This window comes from Corvus hawaiiensis, chromosome 2, assembly GCF_020740725.1.
Source record: "Corvus hawaiiensis isolate bCorHaw1 chromosome 2, bCorHaw1.pri.cur, whole genome shotgun sequence".
Lineage (NCBI taxonomy): Eukaryota > Metazoa > Chordata > Aves > Passeriformes > Corvidae > Corvus > Corvus hawaiiensis.
The window spans coordinates 43,725,671-43,747,022 of NC_063214.1; the positions used below are offsets into that span (position 1 = coordinate 43,725,671).

At 37.0% G+C, this 21,352-nt stretch overlaps 1 protein-coding gene across 6 annotated transcripts in view; it reads left to right on the forward strand.

The window, feature by feature from the left end:
- Positions 1–21,352, forward strand: part of CNTN5 (contactin 5) — a 618,861-nt gene that overhangs the window by 571,518 nt on the left and 25,991 nt on the right. For 5 of the 6 annotated variants that reach the window (XM_048294601.1, XM_048294603.1, XM_048294600.1 and 2 more), the window contains 3 exons: positions 8,961–9,119; positions 9,543–9,692; positions 19,244–19,314. In XM_048294601.1, coding sequence (XP_048150558.1) covers positions 8,961–9,119; positions 9,543–9,692; positions 19,244–19,314 — 380 coding nt within the window. The remainder of the gene's footprint in view (positions 1–8,960; positions 9,120–9,542; positions 9,693–19,243; positions 19,315–21,352) is intronic. The other variant, XM_048294606.1, reaches the window with a different exon arrangement.

Consider the following 21,352-nt stretch of genomic DNA (forward strand, 5'->3'; position numbering starts at 1 on the left):
AGTCATTACCTGATTTCATTTCATCTATGTCTTCTATTGTTTGTTCACCCAAGGAAATGCAGAATACCTGTTTGTCATGCAAACAAGAATGTTTACATGAGAATGTAGATACACAGTCAACGAATGTTTTCCTCATCACATGACGACAAGAGCCATTTAAGAAGTAAAATTAAGTAGAAGTAAGAAGCAATTTATGATTTTTATGAATGTCAATCCTGTCCTTGACATCAGTCCAAGAATAATTTTCCTATGTCATGTGCATTTTCTGGCTACCAGCCTTTACTAATCCACCCAGATCTTCAACTCACAGCGAATATTAAGTAGCAGACGAGCAGAACAGCAGAATGCTACAGCTTGGCTGGTTTTCCCCCTATCATTGGCACACCAGTAGTCGAGCTGTCTCTGTACTGATTTTTCACAAAGAAGTGATTACCTATGCAGAAGGCTCTAATACAGGATAAATATGCATGTCATGTTCTGACACTAATGATATGATCACAAACATGGGTACCAAACACCCAAGTACCATCCAGGAGACCTGCCTCTCACAGATGTCTCAGGTGATCTTGTAGCCAGCAATGTGTCAGCTTTTCTTAAGACAATGCCTGCTTGCTGAATTAATTTGTTTTTTAAAGCAAGAATTCCAAAAAGAGCTTATTATATTCTTAGTTCCCATCATGCTGTTGAAATCTGAAGTTATCTGTGCTTTTGTGTTTTCACTACAAAGGGTATCTAAATGATCCCATGCTTCAACTATGTTTCACTGTAAAGATGTTTAGAACTAGAAATACTTTTATCATAAAGAGGTTGACACCATGAAAGGGCTGATCCTTACTACCTTACATTGGTCCACTTAGCTACACTATTTTCAGTTTGTGTTTATTTAACTCATCAATACACAATCTAGTACTCAGTGGCTGGGAGGTTTTGAAGAACACCAGCAGAAGTCATAGATAAGAGCAAAAGGCTACTTCTTACATTTACTTTTGGCAAAAAAATCTCTTTTCTCTTAGAACACACAGTTTCTAATGAACTCATTTGAAGCACTGCTTTGCCATAGGCTGCAATAAAGAAAAGCTTGAGTAGAAAAATCTCCTACCAAAGTCAGTTATTGTATATTCCTTGCTCTTTCTTCTGCAAGTTTGGAGTGTTGGCTGGAGAAAAGCATCTGTAGTTCAGCAAAGAAAAATAGTGCAAGTTGGGAAAACCATACAAGAGTCTAACTTGCTTTCATAAAAGTCATCATGAGGCTTCCTATAGTCAATTACAGGTAAAGATCCCTTTCACATACACTGAGATGAGCAGTTGTCCTGGGTCAGCAGCAGTTTCCAAGAATAACAGAGTTTCTTGCAGAGTAGAGGATCAGTGAAAAACCTGCTGTAATACTCGCCTCATATGGATGGGCACAGTGCTTCAGACATTTAGAACAGAGTGAGTGATTTTTGTTATATAAACCTCCATATTGGTAGAGATGATAGTGACACCACAGACACCAGAATAGTTATTTTTCATGGTTATCTATTTCCTGCATGACATTCCTTTTTAGAAGCATCATGACTGAGTTAGGAATACAAAGTTGTGAAGCGAAAGGATTGGTTTACATCTGTGAAAGCTTCAGTGCCTAATCAATAGTACCAAGTTTCCAGGATTTAACGTTTATTTAATAAATTAAAGCTTTTTATCATAACAAATTACTGGTTTCAGTAACATTAAGTTGTCAAATTAATTTCATCAACTCTTATTTGTAAATTAGTCTTGCAAAGCTGGCTTACAATTCATTACAACCAAAAGAGTAAGTTGCATTGGTTTCAAACTACTCAGATAGAAGCTGGATGCTGCATTATGCACTGCCAGTCTATGGAGCAGCAAGGTCATCTCCAAACTTTCTTTTTTTAAAATTTCTCCACCTACTTGCAAAGGAACAAAGACTATCATTCCCAAAATTACTTACTCAGTGTTTGAATTTCTGCAATGTAAAGAGTGTAAAGGTAGTGATATTGACAGTACAAGGTAACTAAGCCTGAGAGAGTGTGGCTAAGAAGATGACATTTAGGTCTCTTCCAGGGAACAGCAATGCAGTAGCCAGGCAAGTTTGCTCAAGTTTTGAATGTGAGGTGCTAACTAATGACATGTGCCATCTTCTAAAACAGAAAAGATTTCAAATAAATAAAATGCATAGAAATTATTTATTCTTGATTCCTTTTATTTATCAGTGTTCATATAAAGGATCATTTCAGCACATCTAGTCCCTTCAACAATTTATATATTTTTAGATAGATAGATAGATGGATACAGAGATAGAGATAGATATATAGATATCACTCTCTACAACTACCTGGAAAAAGGCTGTAGTGAGGCAGGGGTCAGTCCCTTCTCCCACGTAACAAGCATCAGGATGAGAGAAAATGGACTCAAGTTACACCTGGAGAGCTTTAGATTACATATTAGGAAAAATTTCTTCCCTGAAAGAGTAGTAAGGCATTGGAATATGCTTCCCAGGGAATTGGTGGAATCACCAACCATGGAAGTGTTCAAAAGGTGTGCAGATGTGGAATTGGTGGTGAACATAATGGGCCTAAGTTAATGATTGGACTCCGGGATCTTATAGGTCTTTTCCAACCTCAAAGATTCCATGATTTCATAATTATCATAAGAGTACTTTATAAAATATTTTTATATTTATATTTTTATATCTATTATAAAGTATAGTTTAGGGGAAATAATGTATTGTTGTATTGGTGTCAGTTATATTACAAATAGACCTGTGCTCTCTAAGCATACAATTAACTTTGTTTACAGTTCTATCTCGTTCCTGTACATTTAATGATTTTAGTAGATTTAGATGCCTGTTATTTTCTGGGTATTTTAGTAATAGTTTACGCACTGTTGTTTGCTTTTATTATCTTTTCACTTCTTCTGCTCAAATTGTGTTTTCTATTGTTATGGATGTCAATTGACATTGTGATTTTCTAAGGGAAAAAAATAAGGTCCAGTCCTTTTAATTCTCTGCATCAATGCTGTATACCCTTGGAAACTTATTAGCATACACAGAGCTAATTAAAATCCTTTGACCAGTACAAATATTAGTACAAAAAAAAAAAAAAAAAAAAAAAAAAAAAAAAAAAAAAACCTAACCAAACATGGCAGAAAGCTTCTTTAAAATTGAGATGAAAATCAGCTTCCTTCTACAATATATAACATGTGTTTTAAGACTGTGCCCTGAGAGCTAACCAAATTCACTGTGCATGCCTAGTGTAAGTTAAATGAGCATTGAGATCAAACAGCTACCTGCAAGCTGTAAGACCTTGAAATGAAGCAGAGCACAATCCTGTAGTGTGAAGGGATGAAAGCCTTTGTGACTACAATCTGTGGTTTGAGTACACATTTTGTGGTCTAAAAATAAAATAAAAAGGTTAAAGCTATTCATCTTATAGACTGGCAAAACTAGCAATCTAAGCAACAAATAAACTATTACACTTTATTTTTTGAGAAGTAATGTTTCCTCTGAACTCCAGTGACCCGGAGCAAATATAACACAGGAACTGCTGGTTAGGTTGACCACCCTGCTCCTTTCTGTTGAGGTATTGCCAATAAAACTTAAAGACAAGTACTTGGGTTTAAAGGCTTTCAAACACATTATTAAATGGAACGTAAACAAGGTCAGCAGCTTCTTGCTGGTCCTTGAAATTACATTTGAGCTGTAGCAAAGGCCAGGAAGATGCCCTGAGCACAGACCCCATTATTTGGACTCACAGAATTGTCCATAATACCGAACTGTTCCCTGAGGCCAGTGGGTACAGCAGAGTTCCCATTCACACAGTTACATTCCTAGTCCCACTGCCCTCAGGATGGGCATGGCAAACTGCCTGTTAGGATTTGCCCCAGCCCACAGTAATCCATGAATTGTGCCAAAGCACTGGCTGGAAAAGTCATAACTTCACAGGGCTGGAATTATGATGGGGTCTGTCTGCCAACATAAGAGCAGATAGGATCAGGGCTAGAGTTCAGATCTGCACTTTGGCCCTCTTCAGCGTATCATCTGACACATTTATAACATTGGAAGATAGTATATTACTGTAGATGGAGAATCAGCCCTTCAGCCCACAGACTTCATCAACACATTTCCAGCAACTTGATCTTTTAATAGGACTTCTTTTTTTTAAAATTTAATGATATGAAAGGGAAATATATTCATATCTTTAAAAAGCTTTTTTTTCAAGAGTTTCAAAATGATTCTTTGTTCTAAGAAGCTTTTTAACAAGTATCGACTTATAGGTATGGACTTACTTCAGCCAAAAAGTGCCTAGAAGCAAATATAAAATTAGAGATCAGATGTGATGATGTTTATTAACTCAGTTCCTGAAAGAGACACATGAAGCCTTCGAGTGCTGGTGCCCACAGTAGGACTGCAGGGAGTGAAGGAAACAGCATGGACCAGGGCTGGGACAGCTGGCAAGGGATGCCCTACAGCACTAAAGGTAGTCAGCAGGCCATACCAAAGAAAGGGACATTTCCAAAACTCAGTCTCTTACTCTATTTGGGACCTGCTAGCAATATCATCCATGATCAATTCATAGGCTGCTTGTGCTCTTACACCTTAGATGAAATTCTAGTTCCCTGTGCTGTCCATACATTTGTGTCAACAACTACTGCTGCACAAAAATCCAGCTCAGAGGTTCTGGACTGCAGTCTGGAATCTGAGCTCACAAAAATCAGCAGCTCTCAAGGTTGTCTCGTTCCAAGTCATTATTTTTAGGTTTTCACAGGGCAGAAAAGTCATCAGGGCAAAGGGACACAACATGACATTGGTACCACTAAAGGACTCAGGCAGGACACCAGGGATTTCTCTGGACCCTCATCCCTGAAATTAGTTGACACTATTCAGGCTGAAATAGTCAATCAATTTCTTCTCTTTCTTACATGCCAACCCTGAGCCTAACTTTCCTGTTTTCCCTGACACTGACTGGGTTATAATCTCTCCTTCTGTCCACATCCCTTATGTACCTTATAGAAACCACACATGGAGGGACTGGGGTTATGGATGTATCCACTAACACCAGAGTTTCTCTAGCATCTACTATACATCCAAATTTCTTTCCATCATCCCCTCCATCATGTGCGAACACATCGTCTGTCATTGCTGGGTACAGCAAAGGAATTTATACTGCAACAGCCAAGCTCCTGTTTTATGCAGCCATTTTATCTGACTTTTCCCAAATTCTGTAGTTACTGCCACTTTCTTATGCTCTTTTTCTTGACCTCTCATCTTCTTGATGACAAGCCAGTGCACCTTGTCATTCATAAAGCAAAACTCTTCAGGTCAAGAAATCTGTTTGTGAACTGCTACATAGCAGGCTTCTTAGCTGTTTGGTAAAAATAGGAATTCTCCTGGCCAGGCAGCAGTGGAGTAAATCAGGGCATATCCCGGGATTCACAGGAAAGGGCACTGCCTCACTGAATGACTACAGCTATTATTGGTAATTGTTTTTCAAGAATTCTCACATTAACATTGTATCGTGGCAAGCAATCTAACGACCTCTCATTCCAACCATAAAAAGGTACATAAAACAAATTTGTCAAAATGCATTCATGCATGTCCTGAAATGAAGTATCAATCCATGGAATTGCTCTGAAAGGAGATAACTGACTAATATCCTTGTCAGTGGGTTCCCAGTGCTCCCAGAGTTGTATAAGAGCCTATCACAGCCCCAAATGTCTTCTTCATGAAGGTCGACTGAACTATAGTGCATTTATGACCAGTCATTTTCTGTGTAGTTTCCAGATAAGCATTTGAACAGACCATGCATTTTTTCCTCAATTGGCTATTCTCAGCTAAAAAATTGTTTTAGAGATGCTGAGCAATAACACAGCCCTTGGGAGAAAAGCCTTTCTGCATTAGCCATCTGACTGACACCATGAATGATTACATCCAAGCACCAAATTTAATGAGATTTCTACAAAAATGAGTGACATCTGCATAACACTCGTGTCCTGGCTAACTGTCATACGTTTGTCATCACTGAGGCTGAAATGCTTTTTAGCAGTCACCCTGCAGACTGTAAGAGCACACATCTCCAAAAGCATAATGACACATTGTCATGCCTAGGAACACATTTAAAACATTTAAAAAACATGAGAGAACTCTGACAACAAAATATATTGAGAATTTAGCTGGGGATGTATGCATAAATATTATTTTACGTCCTTTAATATAAGCAATGTCCATGTTCTTTTGTTATAATATAGTGGCTAGAAACTCTCTAACAATATTCAGAGTGCATGGGAGAAATACTGTCATAAAGGAAATGTACTAAAGTATTTCCCTATAATTTTGTTTGTGCTTGGGACCATTATGGTCTAGGGCTCCAACCCAGTAAAAGCATATGATTGTATCAAAACCCCAGCTTTCCTCTAAACTTTCCCTCATGGCTACAAATAAAAATTTCACTAATATTTTCCTACATCAACAGATAGCCTGAAACAGTAGAGGATGAAGATTGAAGAATCACCCTATTTTATTAAATTAGCCCCAGGACTTTCTGTTCTGAGACAAAGATCTGACCTGGCGCTCCCCAGCAAAGAACAGAAAGCACTCAGCAGGAAGGCAGGAGTGCAGAGAACATGTAGTACTGCCATGTTTCCTTCAAGGAAGAAAAGCAAGACATTTCCACTGCAAATGAAGTGGGACTCCAGAAGGCCAAGAGCTGCAAGGTGTCCAATGGAAGGCACTTCCATCTTATTCCAGTCATTGTTTGCGGCTTGATGAAAGCCACTGACAACAGCAAAGTCAAGCCTGGTGAGTGGGCAGAGCAAGGGAAGAGGAGAGATTCCCAGTAATGAAGCTGCTCATTGCCCATGAAAGTGGAAAACCTTGTTCCTCCTATGGCCCAGAGTCATATCCTGAGCTCCTGTGAAGACTGCAGTGTGTTGTGAAGACAATATTCTTCCATCATACATCCATAGCACTAAGGTTTACTGAATTGAATCTCCTGAATTTCAAACATTTGCTTCTCTTTCTTGTTGTTATTACTTCTAAATGCCATGTATTTCCAACACTTTAATGTCAATTGGTTGCTTGTAGATCATTGCAAATAGAGGCAAGGGAATAGCTCTCTCATTTATAGGATTCAACATTTCTTTCACTCTGAAGATATTGAGTCCAACTATTGCAAAATTCTGATCCTACTGCTGTCATAGTTCATGTAACCATGTTTTAGTTGAAGGCATATCAGAAGAAACATAAAGCTGTTTGCAGCTGCAAATGACAAAAAATCACAGTATATACAAATACTTCTGTTAATGGGGTTTTTTAGCCTTTGATGTTCAGATAAATTTGTTTCTACTCTTGGACTAAGAAACCTAGCCAGTAAAAGATTTGATTGCATGAAATAGCACTAAAATATAAAAATTCTGAAGCCTGTAGTGCAGAAATACTGCTGCAACTTCCTCTTCAAATGAAGGCACCAGATCCCTGTGTTTGCCACCTTGATCTGCAGGTGCTGAGCTCTGACATTTCAGCAAGTGGGACCACACCACTCACCACAGTTCCAAGGAATGGAGGTTTTCAAAGGTCCTACTCCACTACAGCTCATGATACCTTCAAACAGCACTGGGCTCCATCAAAAGTGTACCAGCAATGGCTTTCTATTAATGAAGTTTTGTTTCCATCACCACCCTTCCTGCAGTTCCATTTTGGGAGGAAGTGTCCCTTAGCACATCTCTGATTTCACAGTCCTCCATCTTTGTAGGAGCAGAAGCAAAACATCAGCCTTCAATAGCAAGAGGATGGAAAACAATTAGAAGGGCCTTGGATGACCAAAAAAAATACATATTTTTCATAAAAATTTTAGGTATTAATAATATGAATATCTTATGGAAGTATCAAGTTCTCTCCTCCAGGACTTATATAAGCTTTTAAGTATAAGAAATCACAAGAAATAGGTTTGTTTTGCATGTGTACATGACAGAGACACCTATTTTCCCCAAAACATCTGCTAAAAACAGCTATGGAGGAGAATGCTGAACCAGAACAAACTTGCCTCCAATTTAGTTTGGAAAGCGTAAATGGACAATGTTTTCAAACACCAGCCATATCAATTATCAAGAAGAATTAAATAAGAAAACTATGGGTGGGAGTGGGACGTCAGAGACACATTTTCTTTGCAAAGTCGTGTTTGTTACCAGAGACCTCACTTATTGCAGCAGTCACATGGCCTATACAAATGGTGATTAGCATATTCTCATTTAGAGCAGCTAAATGGAAAAAATAATCCTCTATTTTTCAAATTAAGAAGTTTTCATGGAATTTTTTTTTGTTTTTAATGGTCCCCTTGTAATTTTCAGCTTTTGAAATATTTGGGTTTGGGTTTTTATTTTAGTTTTAGTGGCTTTCAACCAGACAATGGGACTTCCAGCAGGAATCCAGGCAGGTTCTCTGAATGAGTGAATTTGAGAACAAGGATGAATGCTGTGTTCTTGATTCAGGTATTAGTAATATTACTGCTCTTCATGATGCACATTCTCCTGTGCTTCATTTTGCTTACTAGCTCTCTTTCCCGCTGACAAGCCTCATACAAAGAGAAGATGTGATTGTGACTGTTCAGTCTAGCCTGGATGCTTCTTAAAGTTCCTCTTTTTTTCCTCTAATTTTAGGTTCAGAACAATTATAATGGAGTTTTGCAGGTGTTTTTTAATCTGTTTCTATTTCTAGTTCTTCTGCTGTCACTTTGACAAGTTAATTGATGTTCACTCACACAGCAGCTAATGAATAGCAACAATCACAGCTTACCATCAGAAATCGTGGAAATGAGGTATCTCCATGATGTAGTACTGTGTATCTTAACTCTCATATTTCATGGATATTGAACTCCACTGGGTCTCCACAGAATGCATCTCCTGTGTTATTGCTGCACATCCACAATGATGGTGTAGTCTGTTTGATTATTCCACTTTATTTCTAGGTCCTCCTGGTCCCCCAGGGGTTGTAATAGTGGAGGAAATTACAGACACAACAGCAACACTCTCCTGGAGTCCTGGGGCAGACAATCACAGCCCTATCTCCCTCTACAACCTGCAAGCACGCAGTCCATTTTCTCTTGGCTGGCAGACCGTAAAAACAGGTGAGAAAAACTTTCAAACAACACAAGTAGACTGTTCAAAACTCCTGATCATAACAGTAATAACCACTGGCAACTACAGGAACAGATACTCTTAAGAAAACAATAGAAAATTAAAAGCACTGATTTTTTTTTTCTTTTTTTATTCCTTTTGTGTTACTTAGCAACAGCTCTGAAAGGACAGCACAAAGACTCCTGCCATGATGCATCTGTGAATAAGCAGAAAGCTCTCCCCTAAATCCTTCTATCTGTGTCTTTTCAGGAATACTACAGTGCCAAAAACCTAGCTACGATTTCTGACATATTAGATCCTTGCTGTCGGTCATTTCTAATGACCATGTTATATCACAAAGTCCGCTTTCTATTGAGATGCTGCAGGTCAGCTTCATATCTCTGAGTGACCTGTACATTTCTTTCTCTCTGCAGTTCCAGACCTCATAAGTGGTGACATGGAGTCTGCTATGGCTGTGGAACTGAACCCTTGGGTGGAGTATGAGTTCAGAGTAGTAGCAACCAATAAAATTGGGACTGGAGACCCAAGTGCACCATCAAGAGTGATCAGAACCAATGAAGCAGGTAAGGAAAGGATAAAAAAGTTACTTTTACAGCACTATCAGAAACAAGAGCTGCTCTAATATAACAATAGACAGGATCTCTGTTCACTGGTACACATCTGTGTGTCCAGTCATCCTCTGTTCCAAGGTGATATTCTTTGAAGTGGGGAGACAGTTTTAATTACAGGAATATTGTCTAACTTACAGAAACTTCAAATAAAACTATCCCTTGCTCTTCTACTCCATCTGAGCTGCCTTACTTTTCATCTTACACTTAAGCTATTCCTGCCTTCTCTCTGATAGACTTCTGCTGCTCTTAAATTAGGCTGCATCTCAGTCTCTTCAAACAACAATGGAATGCATCTCAGTCTCTTCAAACAACTTCACCTAAGCCACATCTTCCCCCATATTTTTCATAACTTCTCTCAAGACAGTGCATGGAATTTTTTCAGCAAGAATCGGAAGTCATAAAAAGCTGCTTAATTTAAAATACCTTGTATTCTAAGTGTTTCTATGTCCTGCACACTCTACAATGAACGGTTACTACCTTTTAAAAAATTTCATTGTATTTCTAATTAGAATGATACTGTGGGGGACATGAAATCAAAATATCCTATTTGGGTATCTTGAAAGTTACAATGGACTCATAAGATTTGGAATCATTGACAATAACTTGGGCAGAATGATGGGAGATAAAGAAGAACTAGGAATGGAGAAAAATACCTAGGTACTTAGAAAGACATATTTAAGAAGCAGAAAGAGATAGAGATAGGATTTGGACAAAGCCTCAGATGAGAACTACATGTGAGAACACTTTCAGATTATTCTTCATTCTTCTTTGCAACTTAGGATGCCTAGACAGATTACTTTGTGTTTTGATGTTTCATCAGCTGAATAATTTTTAAGTAGCTTATTGCACCACTGTGAGCACCTCATGCCTTCCTCCTCAGTGACCTCCCCACAGGCACTGGGAGCTGCTGTTAGGTCCCCGCAAGGCCATCTCTGGTCTGGGCTGAACAAGCCCAGCTTCCCCAGCCTCTCCTCACAAGGCAAGTTCTCCAGCCACTCCCCCACCCCAGTGGCCTCCCCCTGAATTTGTACTAGTTGATCAATGTTTTTCACATTGTGGAACTCAAAATTGGATGCCCTATTTCAGATGAAGTCTAACAAACCTATCTGCAGTTGTAATATTTATGTTTTTCTACTTTAAATAACTGTGTAGTTGCTAGCTGATACTAAATTTCACTGTACAATCACAGAACAGCACTGAGGTGATTTGATTCCCATTCATGCATGTTGAAAGATGCTTCCTTTCAAACTCTCCCCCTCACCTTCAAGCTCCCCACAGTGTGAAACTCAATACCTTGATAGCAGAAGCTTCAGATGCTCCATACTTTGTTCCATTAAGAAAAGGAGGAAATGAAAATGAAATAAGAAGCACAAGGTACTTTCATCTGAAATTATTTAAAAAGAAACCTCCCTTTTATCACTACCATTATTCTTTCCTTAATTTTCTGTACTGTATTTCATTGGCATTACAAATTCTTCTGGACCCTAATGTTTGAACAACTTTTCTATTTATTCGGATGATACATATCAGAAAGGACAAAAACATTCTGGAAAAAGTTTATCCTGTAATAGGTTGCACACCTGGTATTATGCTCTTTCAGACTGAGGAATATTTTCCCTTTTTTTACAAGGATGGTTCAGTATTTTAATCGACCAGCTAAACCATGAGCTAAAGTTCTTCTGACAAACTGAAATTTGAAAATGTTAGATTTCATCCAGCTGTCATGTTTTTAAGCTCTTTCTTCTTCTTTCCCAATGTTCAACAAACTCTATTTGCTAAAACATATTCTTACAACTCAAGTGAAATTCTTCTTCATGCATATTCATTTTCACTATTCTTCACAGCTTTACTGCTGTAAAAATAAATTGATAAATCATAATACTGATCAGCAAAAACAAAATTGTGGGAAAAGACAAAGCGTGCAGTGTGTGATGAATTTTCATCCAGTGCTTGGTATTCATTTCTGGGTAACATTCTGCTGTTATTGCTATCATAAAGAACAGAGTCTTTAACTCAAGAAACAATAATCTGAATTCCAGCACATGGGGCTTCTCCTGAAAAACAACACTGCAGCTAGTAATAATGCAGGTCTTCTTGAATAATAAATCAGTAACATATTCGTTCAAATAGGAAAAAGACCATAACAGATTCTTACTTGCACTTTCATATTCCCAGGTAGGAATATCTTTTTTTCTACCAGTTACAGCTGCACAAATGTCATGTTAGAAAAGTGTGGTTTGTAGCACGGCATGGAAATCCAGACAGGTGCCAGTATTTCAAAGAAACAGGAGCTGAATTTATTCAGTGTGCCTGCCTAATAGGGCACAGCAGAAGTCTGCTGCTATTGCCCTAATTTCAAAAGACCTTTCTTCAAGAAAAGGTTCAGTTTCCATTTCAGTTGCAAATGGTTTGGGGTTTTAGGGTGGGATGGCTAATAAAAAAGATGGATGCAGCCTCCATTTTTTATTCTATAGAGGAGGTGAGAAAAGTTAAAACAAGGAAAAACTTTCCAAATTGTTAGAATCTGAACAGAGTTGTTAAATTGGAGCAATAACACAGTGGACCCTGCTTTAAATAAAGAACCAAATAAATAAAGAAACCCCTAACTGTTGCACATACGATTACTTGAAAAATGGCATACTGCTTATAATATGTTTGGTACTCTTGAAGTGTCAGAGTCTTCATGATCTGTTTCATTCAGACAGTCAGTTTTTCCTGAACTTCAGATATTCCTGAAGTTCAGAGCCTGTTGCCTCTGTATTTTGAAAGGCCTTTCACTGATTTTGGGAATTATCACACTTGGTATAGTTTTCAGATGCCAAAGAGAGAGGAAACCAGTAATAGTTTTCATTCGCTTACAACAGTTTTCATATGGGTTTTCAAATTAGCATATCATTGCCTATAATAGTGAACCCATTGATCCATTATTTTTCACAATAACTCTATTACTGATTTTTTTATCTGAAAGCTTCAAGAGAAACTGCCCATTAGCATGATGCCCAGTTCTAATATCACAGTTCTCAATTCTTAAAGGACATTTATGTTAAAGAACATCGTATTTTAGAAAGAACATGGCATGAGCCTCTACTCATGACCCAGATAGAGTAACTTGGCTATTTGCACTGATGGTAGATATGGCCCACAAGTGCAAACAGGCAGGTTGCCCCTGCACTGGGAGGAAATCCAGAAATACCCATCTCCTAGCTGAGAAAGTGACTGTGACACCTATTCAGGTAAGAGTTAGATCCATCAGGCTGAATGGTAGCTGTGTAGACCACCCACAGAGGCAGCAAATGTGTGATTCTGGTTCCATTATTTTACACTTAAATGGAAATCTGCATCTGTAGTTTAATGGCACAAGAAAATTTGACTGGAGACTAAAGTCTTTTTTTATCCCCACTCCTCACTTATTTTATCACTTCTTACCCAGGATAGTAACAATGCCTTATATTAGTCCATTATCTAAAAAAACCTATGAAAATAATAATTCAGATGGTGTAAGGAAACCGACAGAATAATAAGCAGGTTTCCACTTGCTTTATTTTTTTTTAATTAAACTCTAATTGTGTTACTTAGCTCATATTTAGTTAACATGATTGCTTTTCATTGCTACTTCCATTGGAACAGATAACACCACAATTTTCTGGCACATCTAGCTTACAGCCAGCTGCTGCATTTCTGTCAGTTCTAGCCTTGATACATATTTTACAGGTCCACAAGGTGCGAAGAGCCAATAACATGAATTTAAACATGTCTGGCATTCCACTAAGACAGTCGGGGCATTTGAAGCCTGGGGGCAAAGCATCAATTATATTATCTATTCATGGGGAAACATGGAGAGAGGGAAATTGAGTAGAATCAAAGTTTAACCTGCTAATCATGCATGCAAACTTGATTTTATGAGGTAACAATGGATGCACTCTATTAGTAGCAGACTGTACCCTGGCTTTATTTTTAATAAATCCTTATGTTCCATTAAGTTGCCCTTATTCTCACAGCAAAACAAGAAATGTCTCTGTCCCAGGAAAAGTTATGCATTTTAGATTGGCTTTATTTTCAGGGGGTTTTTTGTTGTTGGGGGTACTGTTTTATTTATGATTTGTATAAAAGAAGTTCCAGCTTTTCCCATAATCATAATTATTTTTGCACTAGGAAAAACAAAAATGGATAACCTCCTCTATCTGGGATATTTGCAGATAATGGCATGGTCTACTAATGTCTTTGCAGAAAACGCGCTTTTCCATGAAGAAAAACAAAAGGAGAAAGTAGTCTGTAATCATTGACTGGAAGCTACTTAGACACTGAATTGTAGGCTCAAACTAATATTGACAAGGAATCCAAATGTGTGTGTTAGTAGAAGATGTAACAGAAAAGCACCTGCATTTGTCTCTTAGCATGTATGTATGGCACTGCACTCAGATTTCAGTGCTATAGGTGGTGATTTGGAGACTATTCAGGCAGAGTCCTGCAATCACATATGACCCTCTTGTCAGTGAATAGCACTGAATTCAATCTCCTACTTAATTATAAACATTAATAATACAGAGGAAATTAGAACAACATTTCAGATGCTGAGACCAGTAGAGGCATCCTTGTTTTCCAGTAGTCAAATATGTGTGTCATCCACTTCTGAGATGCTGGCATGTTGCACGTTTCATTCCTGAACAGATGACACGTGACTTGTTATTCTGGGAGGGTGACAACTTGATGGCTGGTCTTTCACAGAGTAAAAGGGTTTTCACTTAACACCCCCCTGTTTCCTAGATGTGTACTGCAGGAGATATATAGAGATACACACACACAAATGCATAGCTATAGAAGGTGAATGGAAAGCAAGTGAGGAGAAAAAACTGAATGTGCTATAGCTTTGGTCTCACATGAAGAAGTTCTGCCAAGCTGGTGACAAGCCCTCCTTCCTCCACTCATACCTTTTCTACAGCTAAAAAGTGTTGTTTTTAAAACTACATAGGTATCTTAAGTTATAAAAAGCTTTAAAATAAGTAACAGCAACTGTATCTTGAGCAAAGGTACAAGTCATTTCTTAAGGACTAAAGCGAAGTCTAATTTATCTCCAAAAAAGTGTAGCAATATCAATATTTTCCTTAATTTTTCTTTGTTTGACAAAAGTTTCAGAATTTATTCAAAAAATATCCATGTGGAAAATATCTTAAAGAATACAGGATTCATGTGAGTAATAAAGACCTTGTGAATTAAGTATGGAATTGGGGTTTGGGAATCTGGTCTCAATTGCTTTTGAGAAAACTGTATATTTGTGCAACTCAGGTAAGCATCTCAGTCTAAAAACACTAGGTTAGTAAGAGTCTTCTCTTTGACCTCCTTTTCTCTCATTTATTCCCTGTTAAAGGATAGGGACTAAATCTAGATACAGATTTCTAATGTAACAATGCAATCAATTATACTTAATTGTAATAAATTATAATTTTGGCTGCTAAATACTTTTATTCTGCCCAAAAATTAAGACAGACTACAAAATTAAGAATCTCTATTTTCTCTTCATAATAAACAAAACACACACAATTTAAATAAGCCACTAGACATTTCCTTGGGGAAAAAAAACAAACAAACCAAAACAAAAACCAGAAAAACACTTTAAAATTATTAACTATTCATTCAATAACATTTTTAAAAATTTATTTACAAGACTGGAATGTTAAAAAGAGCATGAACTGGCTTACAAGTACTTTCAGCTTTTCCATGTTCAGTGTGACATTTTCTTTTCCTTTTTATTAGGAAAGGAATCTACAGATAGTTTAAATCCTTTTTTTAGTTCTACTCACTGATGTAAAAGCACAGAGAGCACAACTGCTTTTAAACAAAATGCTGATTTATTTTCTTTTGCAAATTAGAACTAAAATAATAATTTTAGATTAAAATTAAAAATCTCTGTCAACTCAAGCTGAAATACTCTCTCTCATCTGTCTTTCTAGTTTTAATTTTTCTATTTTTAAAAACCGAAGCAAAATAAAAATTATACATTTTTTCAAAATCAAATTGATATGCTTCATTTTTTATAATGTCAAAATGAAATATTTAATAAGTATTAATATTTTGCCCAAAGTACCAAAAATATTTGAATCAGCTCATCTTTGCAGTCCACCATTTTCATTTAAAAAATTTTAAAAAATACTAAACTAAAAAAAACCCCACAGATAATCCATCAGCCATGCAAACTGAAAAAAAGGAAGTTTTAAGATCTAATTAAATCACCCTAAAGTACAGAGCAATTTTTAAAATGCTGGACACAGTGGAAGTCTGGAAGAAAAGTGAACATCTATCCCACATATTTGTCATTTCATAGCTATGCTATTACCCACCATTTCAAAAACTGCTCCATTAAAATGTTTTACACTTAAATATAGGTTTAAAATACACAGGTGACACTGTCAGCACTTTTCAGCACTCTATAACCACTGTTCCCATACATAAAACCCTCAGTAACAGCAATTCTGTGCATATCTTTTGTCGTAAATTAAAACTCAGCTTTTCATCCATATTCAGCTTGTAATGATAAGATATGCATGAATTATTAAACAATTGGCCACGGCTTCATGTGTAAGTTTATCCTTCCATATCACCTTTTCTTCCTTTATATCTGAAGTATCTTTTCAAATGCTTTGTAGGACTGCTGAAGGCTACATTCTCCGTACCTGTTCTTAGAGAAAATGTTAATGGGTTTTTTGCTTGGTTTAGAGGAGATAAGTTTTAATAGAGTTTAATTTTACTTTCATTTCCAGCATATCACAGTAATTTCACGAAAATGGAAAACATCCTGCTGTTTGCATTTGAATCAAACTCCTGGCAGGTTCATTCCAAGATTTCTGTTTGTTTGCATTAAGTGGAGGTTTCAACATCAACCTGTGCCAGCATCCAGCCTGTTTTTTACTGTGAACTGCAGCTAGTCACCATGTCTTTCAGACACACTGTTCTTAGTGCTATTTGTTGTTCACATTACCAGAATGATGGAGAGACCTGCCTTTTAACTTCCAACTTTACCAGTGGCTCAGAAAAGAAAAAAAGGAAAGAAAGAAGAGGTGACTTGATCCCAAAGAGCTTACAGTCCAAGGATAAAACAGGAGACAAGTGAGAACAGGTAGCAAAGGGGCTAAAGAGAAGGTGTTGATCAGAATTAGACATATGATCCAGCTAAGCATAGTCACCATTTCTGAACCTAAAGATCAGTCTTAAGCCAAGGAGTAATCTGGTTTCCAGCAGGTAACATTTTCTCATCTTGCAGTTCAATGAGATGTTGAATACTAACACAGCAAAGAGCTGGGGTGTATTTATTCAGAAGAAACAATACCAAACTTCTCAGTTTTGAAAAAAGAGGTCTTAATGTCCTTGTTCCTCAGGCACACATACCCTGTTTCCAGGAGCCAAGTTTAGCCATCATATTTGTATATTTGGTGCAAGTGCAACGCCATGAGTGTCACTGCTGGGAATTAACAGCATAAAGATTGGGAAGTCATTAATTGTGTGGCAATAAACTTAGGCCATGAGTGAGTAAATTCAGATATAACACTGATGTAAAGGTGGTGCTGCTGAAAGCATGGCTGATGTACAGCCTTGGTGCCTGGCAAAAATGTTTTCTTTTAATAGTTTTCTTCACTTAATAGTTACTCATTTCAAACTGTCTCCTTCTAACTGTGTATACCGTGCTTTGCTGCAGTGCAGAGGAAATTTATTCTTTTGACACATTTATTCTTTTAATGGTTATTCATTTGAAAGAGTTTCACTGTGTGAGTGTACATTTTAGTTTGGTGCAAAAGAAATTCATTGTTTTGACAGTTTTATTCTTTTAACGTTTATTCATTTAAATAGGGCCACAGTCTGCAATGTTGTTAACAAGAAAACTCTAGAAAGAGGATGCTGCAGGTTAAATAAGTCCATCATGTTCGATGCTTCAAAGGAGTACAGCATACACTCTCATTTCTAATGTGGCAGGCACCTACATAAAAACTTAATTTGTCTCTGTAATTTACCCAAAAATGCCTCAGAAAAGCAAGAGAAAAATGTGTGCTAAACAAGGTTTAAATATGCTCAATTAGAGATGGCATCATAATTTTTGGATGTTAATTAACTGTCAGATGAGTCTTCATCTGCATCTTTCGTGCTAGAACATTCGGCACAGTGTTGCACACTGATTGTATTCTTTCCATTCCTTTTTTAAAGCCAGAGGGAAATTCTGTTTCTGAAAGAAAAAATTCATTATGTTTTTGCCATGTCAAAGGGAGGGAGGGAAGGAAGGTGGGAAGGAAGGCAGGAAGGCAGGCAGGATGGCAGGCAGGGAGGAAGGAAGGAAGGAAGGAAGGAAGGAAGGAAGGAAGGAAGGAAGGAAGGAAGGAAGGAAGGAAGGAAGGAAGGACGGACTACACAAATGAATTCTGAAGTCTTAGGTGGGCTGACAGGATCTAATAAAAACTGCATTTTCAGTGACTTAAGCTATCAGTGACCAACAGAGGAAACAAAGAGGATGGTGTACATTTATTTAAATGCATTTTATTTTGTATAGTTCAAAGGCACAGTGCTACTCAGTAAATAAGCTAAACAACATGCAATAAGGCCTAAACACTTAAAGTCTCACAGTACATTTTTCCCAATGACCTATGTACTGCTGTAAAGAAGAAAAGAAAAAGTTTATATCTTAGGACATATTTAATCAAATACAGAATGCAAGTATTACCTCCTCACAGTAAACAAACTCAAGACTGGCCATTTGAGGAGTTTCATTAGAGGTACTAAACAAGGAAAAAGAAATTATACAATTCCAAAGGAACAATTTACATTTCTGGTTTTTCAAAATATGATAATCCAAATCAAAATGGTGATGATAGTTATAATTTACTTTAAAGAATTTCATCAGCTGCTCATGTTTATTAAACTATAATTATGAGCTCAATTTTTCAAGAACTGTGGGTAACACTGCTTCCAGCATTTTTTAAGAAACAATGAGGGATGTTTAAGGTTGGTTGCTTTAAAATTTCTGAAAATTGGCTCCCTGGTAGAGCAGTGAAAAATAGATTTACAGTAATTAAAACATTCTAAATCACTAACTACCTGAAATACAATAGAGACATTACTAATTATGTCCTAAGATTTCACCTGAAATCTGAAAAATGTCAGATTTCCTGGCATTTCAAGTTGTTTGCTAAAAAATGATAAACATTAACAAGATCATTCCTGTTTTATCTCTTATGTGATCTGTACATTGAAATTTTTACCAATCTGCAGAAGACCTCATGCTTAAGCAATTTTGTATTCCAATATTATTTTTATTCTCAGCATATGCTTTGAGTTTTCTAGCTTGTGTGCAATTCTCTGAAATGAAGCTTGAGCAAATTTTCTTTAATACAAAGTGCTATGTTTTTACTTCTGTTCTGATTTAACAGCCTCATGTCTTCTGCAGAAACTTATTACTGTGGGGAAAACTTCAATAACTTGGATATTCTGGTTTGTTTCGTTTTGTTTTTCCTTTTTGCACACAGTTCCAAAGACACCTCCAGCTAATGTAAGCGGCAGAAGTGGAAGGCGACATGAATTAGTAATAGCATGGGAGGTAAGGGACTTTTCTGTTTACAGGTTTTGTTTAATGTTAACTTCTTCAAGGACAAAGTAAAGAGTACTCTACTGGGTTTTCCTTACAACAAATCTTGTCAACACATGAACACAAAACACTGCTCTTAAATATGTTCTAAAATTTCAAAGTACTGTTCATTTTCATGAGGTTTGAGTAGAACACATTATGGCATCTGCTCCAAAGTTCTACTAATTCATCAGGCTTTTCTTCCTGATCTACAGTTTGGGTTTATTTGATTTTTCTGGAACTTATGCAAACACCAGATGAAATAATAGCTAAGAGAAGAGAAGAAAAGCCAGGTAAATTTTTTTAAACTTCAATTAAGAAATAATTATTTTTAATTGTTGAATAAAAATATGAAACTAAAGAGACTCTTGAGAACATATTTGTGGTGCAAGATGCAACACAGACATATGGTCATGCCAGTGGGCAGTTGGAGGAGTGGGAGTTGCTTTCTCTGCTAATCATAAAAAACAGTACAACAGAGACTTTTCTTAAGGAGATTCATCATAAACAGTTCCAGATTCATAAAAAATTCATATATACACACACACATATATATGCCAATTTGAGGAGCAATTCAGATAGTAGGAGACACACCAAATTCTACTTGTTTCAACTGGCAAATTTAAGGATGTCTAAAGAGACTGCCTTCTGTTGGCACATCTGCCTTTTTCAACACCAGCTACCAAAGACAGCTGAGACAGAGCTGACTTCAGTTTGCTTTATACTCTATAAGGGTAAATATCAACATCTCACTTATGAGGAGAGAATTTGCTGAATCCCAAACAAAAATACCAGGTGGCTAGAACTGTATCTGATGTGAACAGACCTAACCCCAGTCCCTAATAAGATATATTAGTATGTGATATTCTTATTAAGTGTCTTTGTAGCATTTCGAAGGTGACTGGGTCGGGGGACTACTGGAGAGTGTTGTAACTCACACTCTATCAAAGGCCAAAGTTTTCTTCCAAAGGAAACCAGAGCCCCAGGGGTGAGACGAGGTTACAAAGTCTGTCTTAATTTTGCATGACTTTATTTTTTCTGGGATGTGCAGTGCACAGCTTCAGAAGGATGGGTAGAAAATTTTGTCTGCAAGTGGAGTGCCAGGTGATGAGATATTCACTTGAAATATGGAGGGGAGAGGATTCAGTGTTGGCTGTGCCCCGGCTCTGATTCATATGTCCATTAGCTGTATATCTATGATGGGCATTTCAAGAGAGGTAGTTTAGACACCCATTTAGACACTCATAGATTTAATATGCAGACAGCTGTTAAATATAACCTAATCCCTAAACTAGTCCATTGACTTCATAAAAAATGTATGATACTGTTAATTTACTAATTAGCATGAAAAGTTCCATTCATTGAGTTAGACACGTAAGTTTTAGCTTTTGCAGTACACAGACTCTAAAACAGATAAATCCCTTTTCTAACTGCCTGCTAATGTCAGATGAGACACAATTTAGGTGGCTAATTTCACAGGTGCTCTGAGGAAGGAAAAGCAAATGAGGTTTTTCAACCAAAAAAAAATTTAAAAACTTTTTGATAATTGGAACAACTTAGATTTATTACATTGCATCTTAAGCCTTAAGTTGAACCCTGGGCTTAAATCTCTAAGATTTAACACCTCATTTGGAAGAGAATTTAGACAGGCTGGCACCTAAAACCCAAAGGAGTCCCACAATAGTACATATCATGCACATCATGTTACTCTCAATATATTGCTCTATATTTTTAACAAGGCCACTGCTAGGGGCTATTCCACTTAAAGATAACTGGTTAAAGCATTAACCAAAAAGTGGGATATATAAAACAAAACATTTTTCTGAGCACAGGAGCTCATTCAGTCCTAGGACAATGACCTAAGTATGGCAATTAGTTGAGGAAACTCTCTTAGAATGTTCCTCTTTGGAAGCTATTGTCATTATGAGGACAGGTATAGTAAGTAAAATCTTATAATACAACTGTGACTTTTTTCTAAATTAATAAAACAGTTTCTGGTCATAAGTATGTT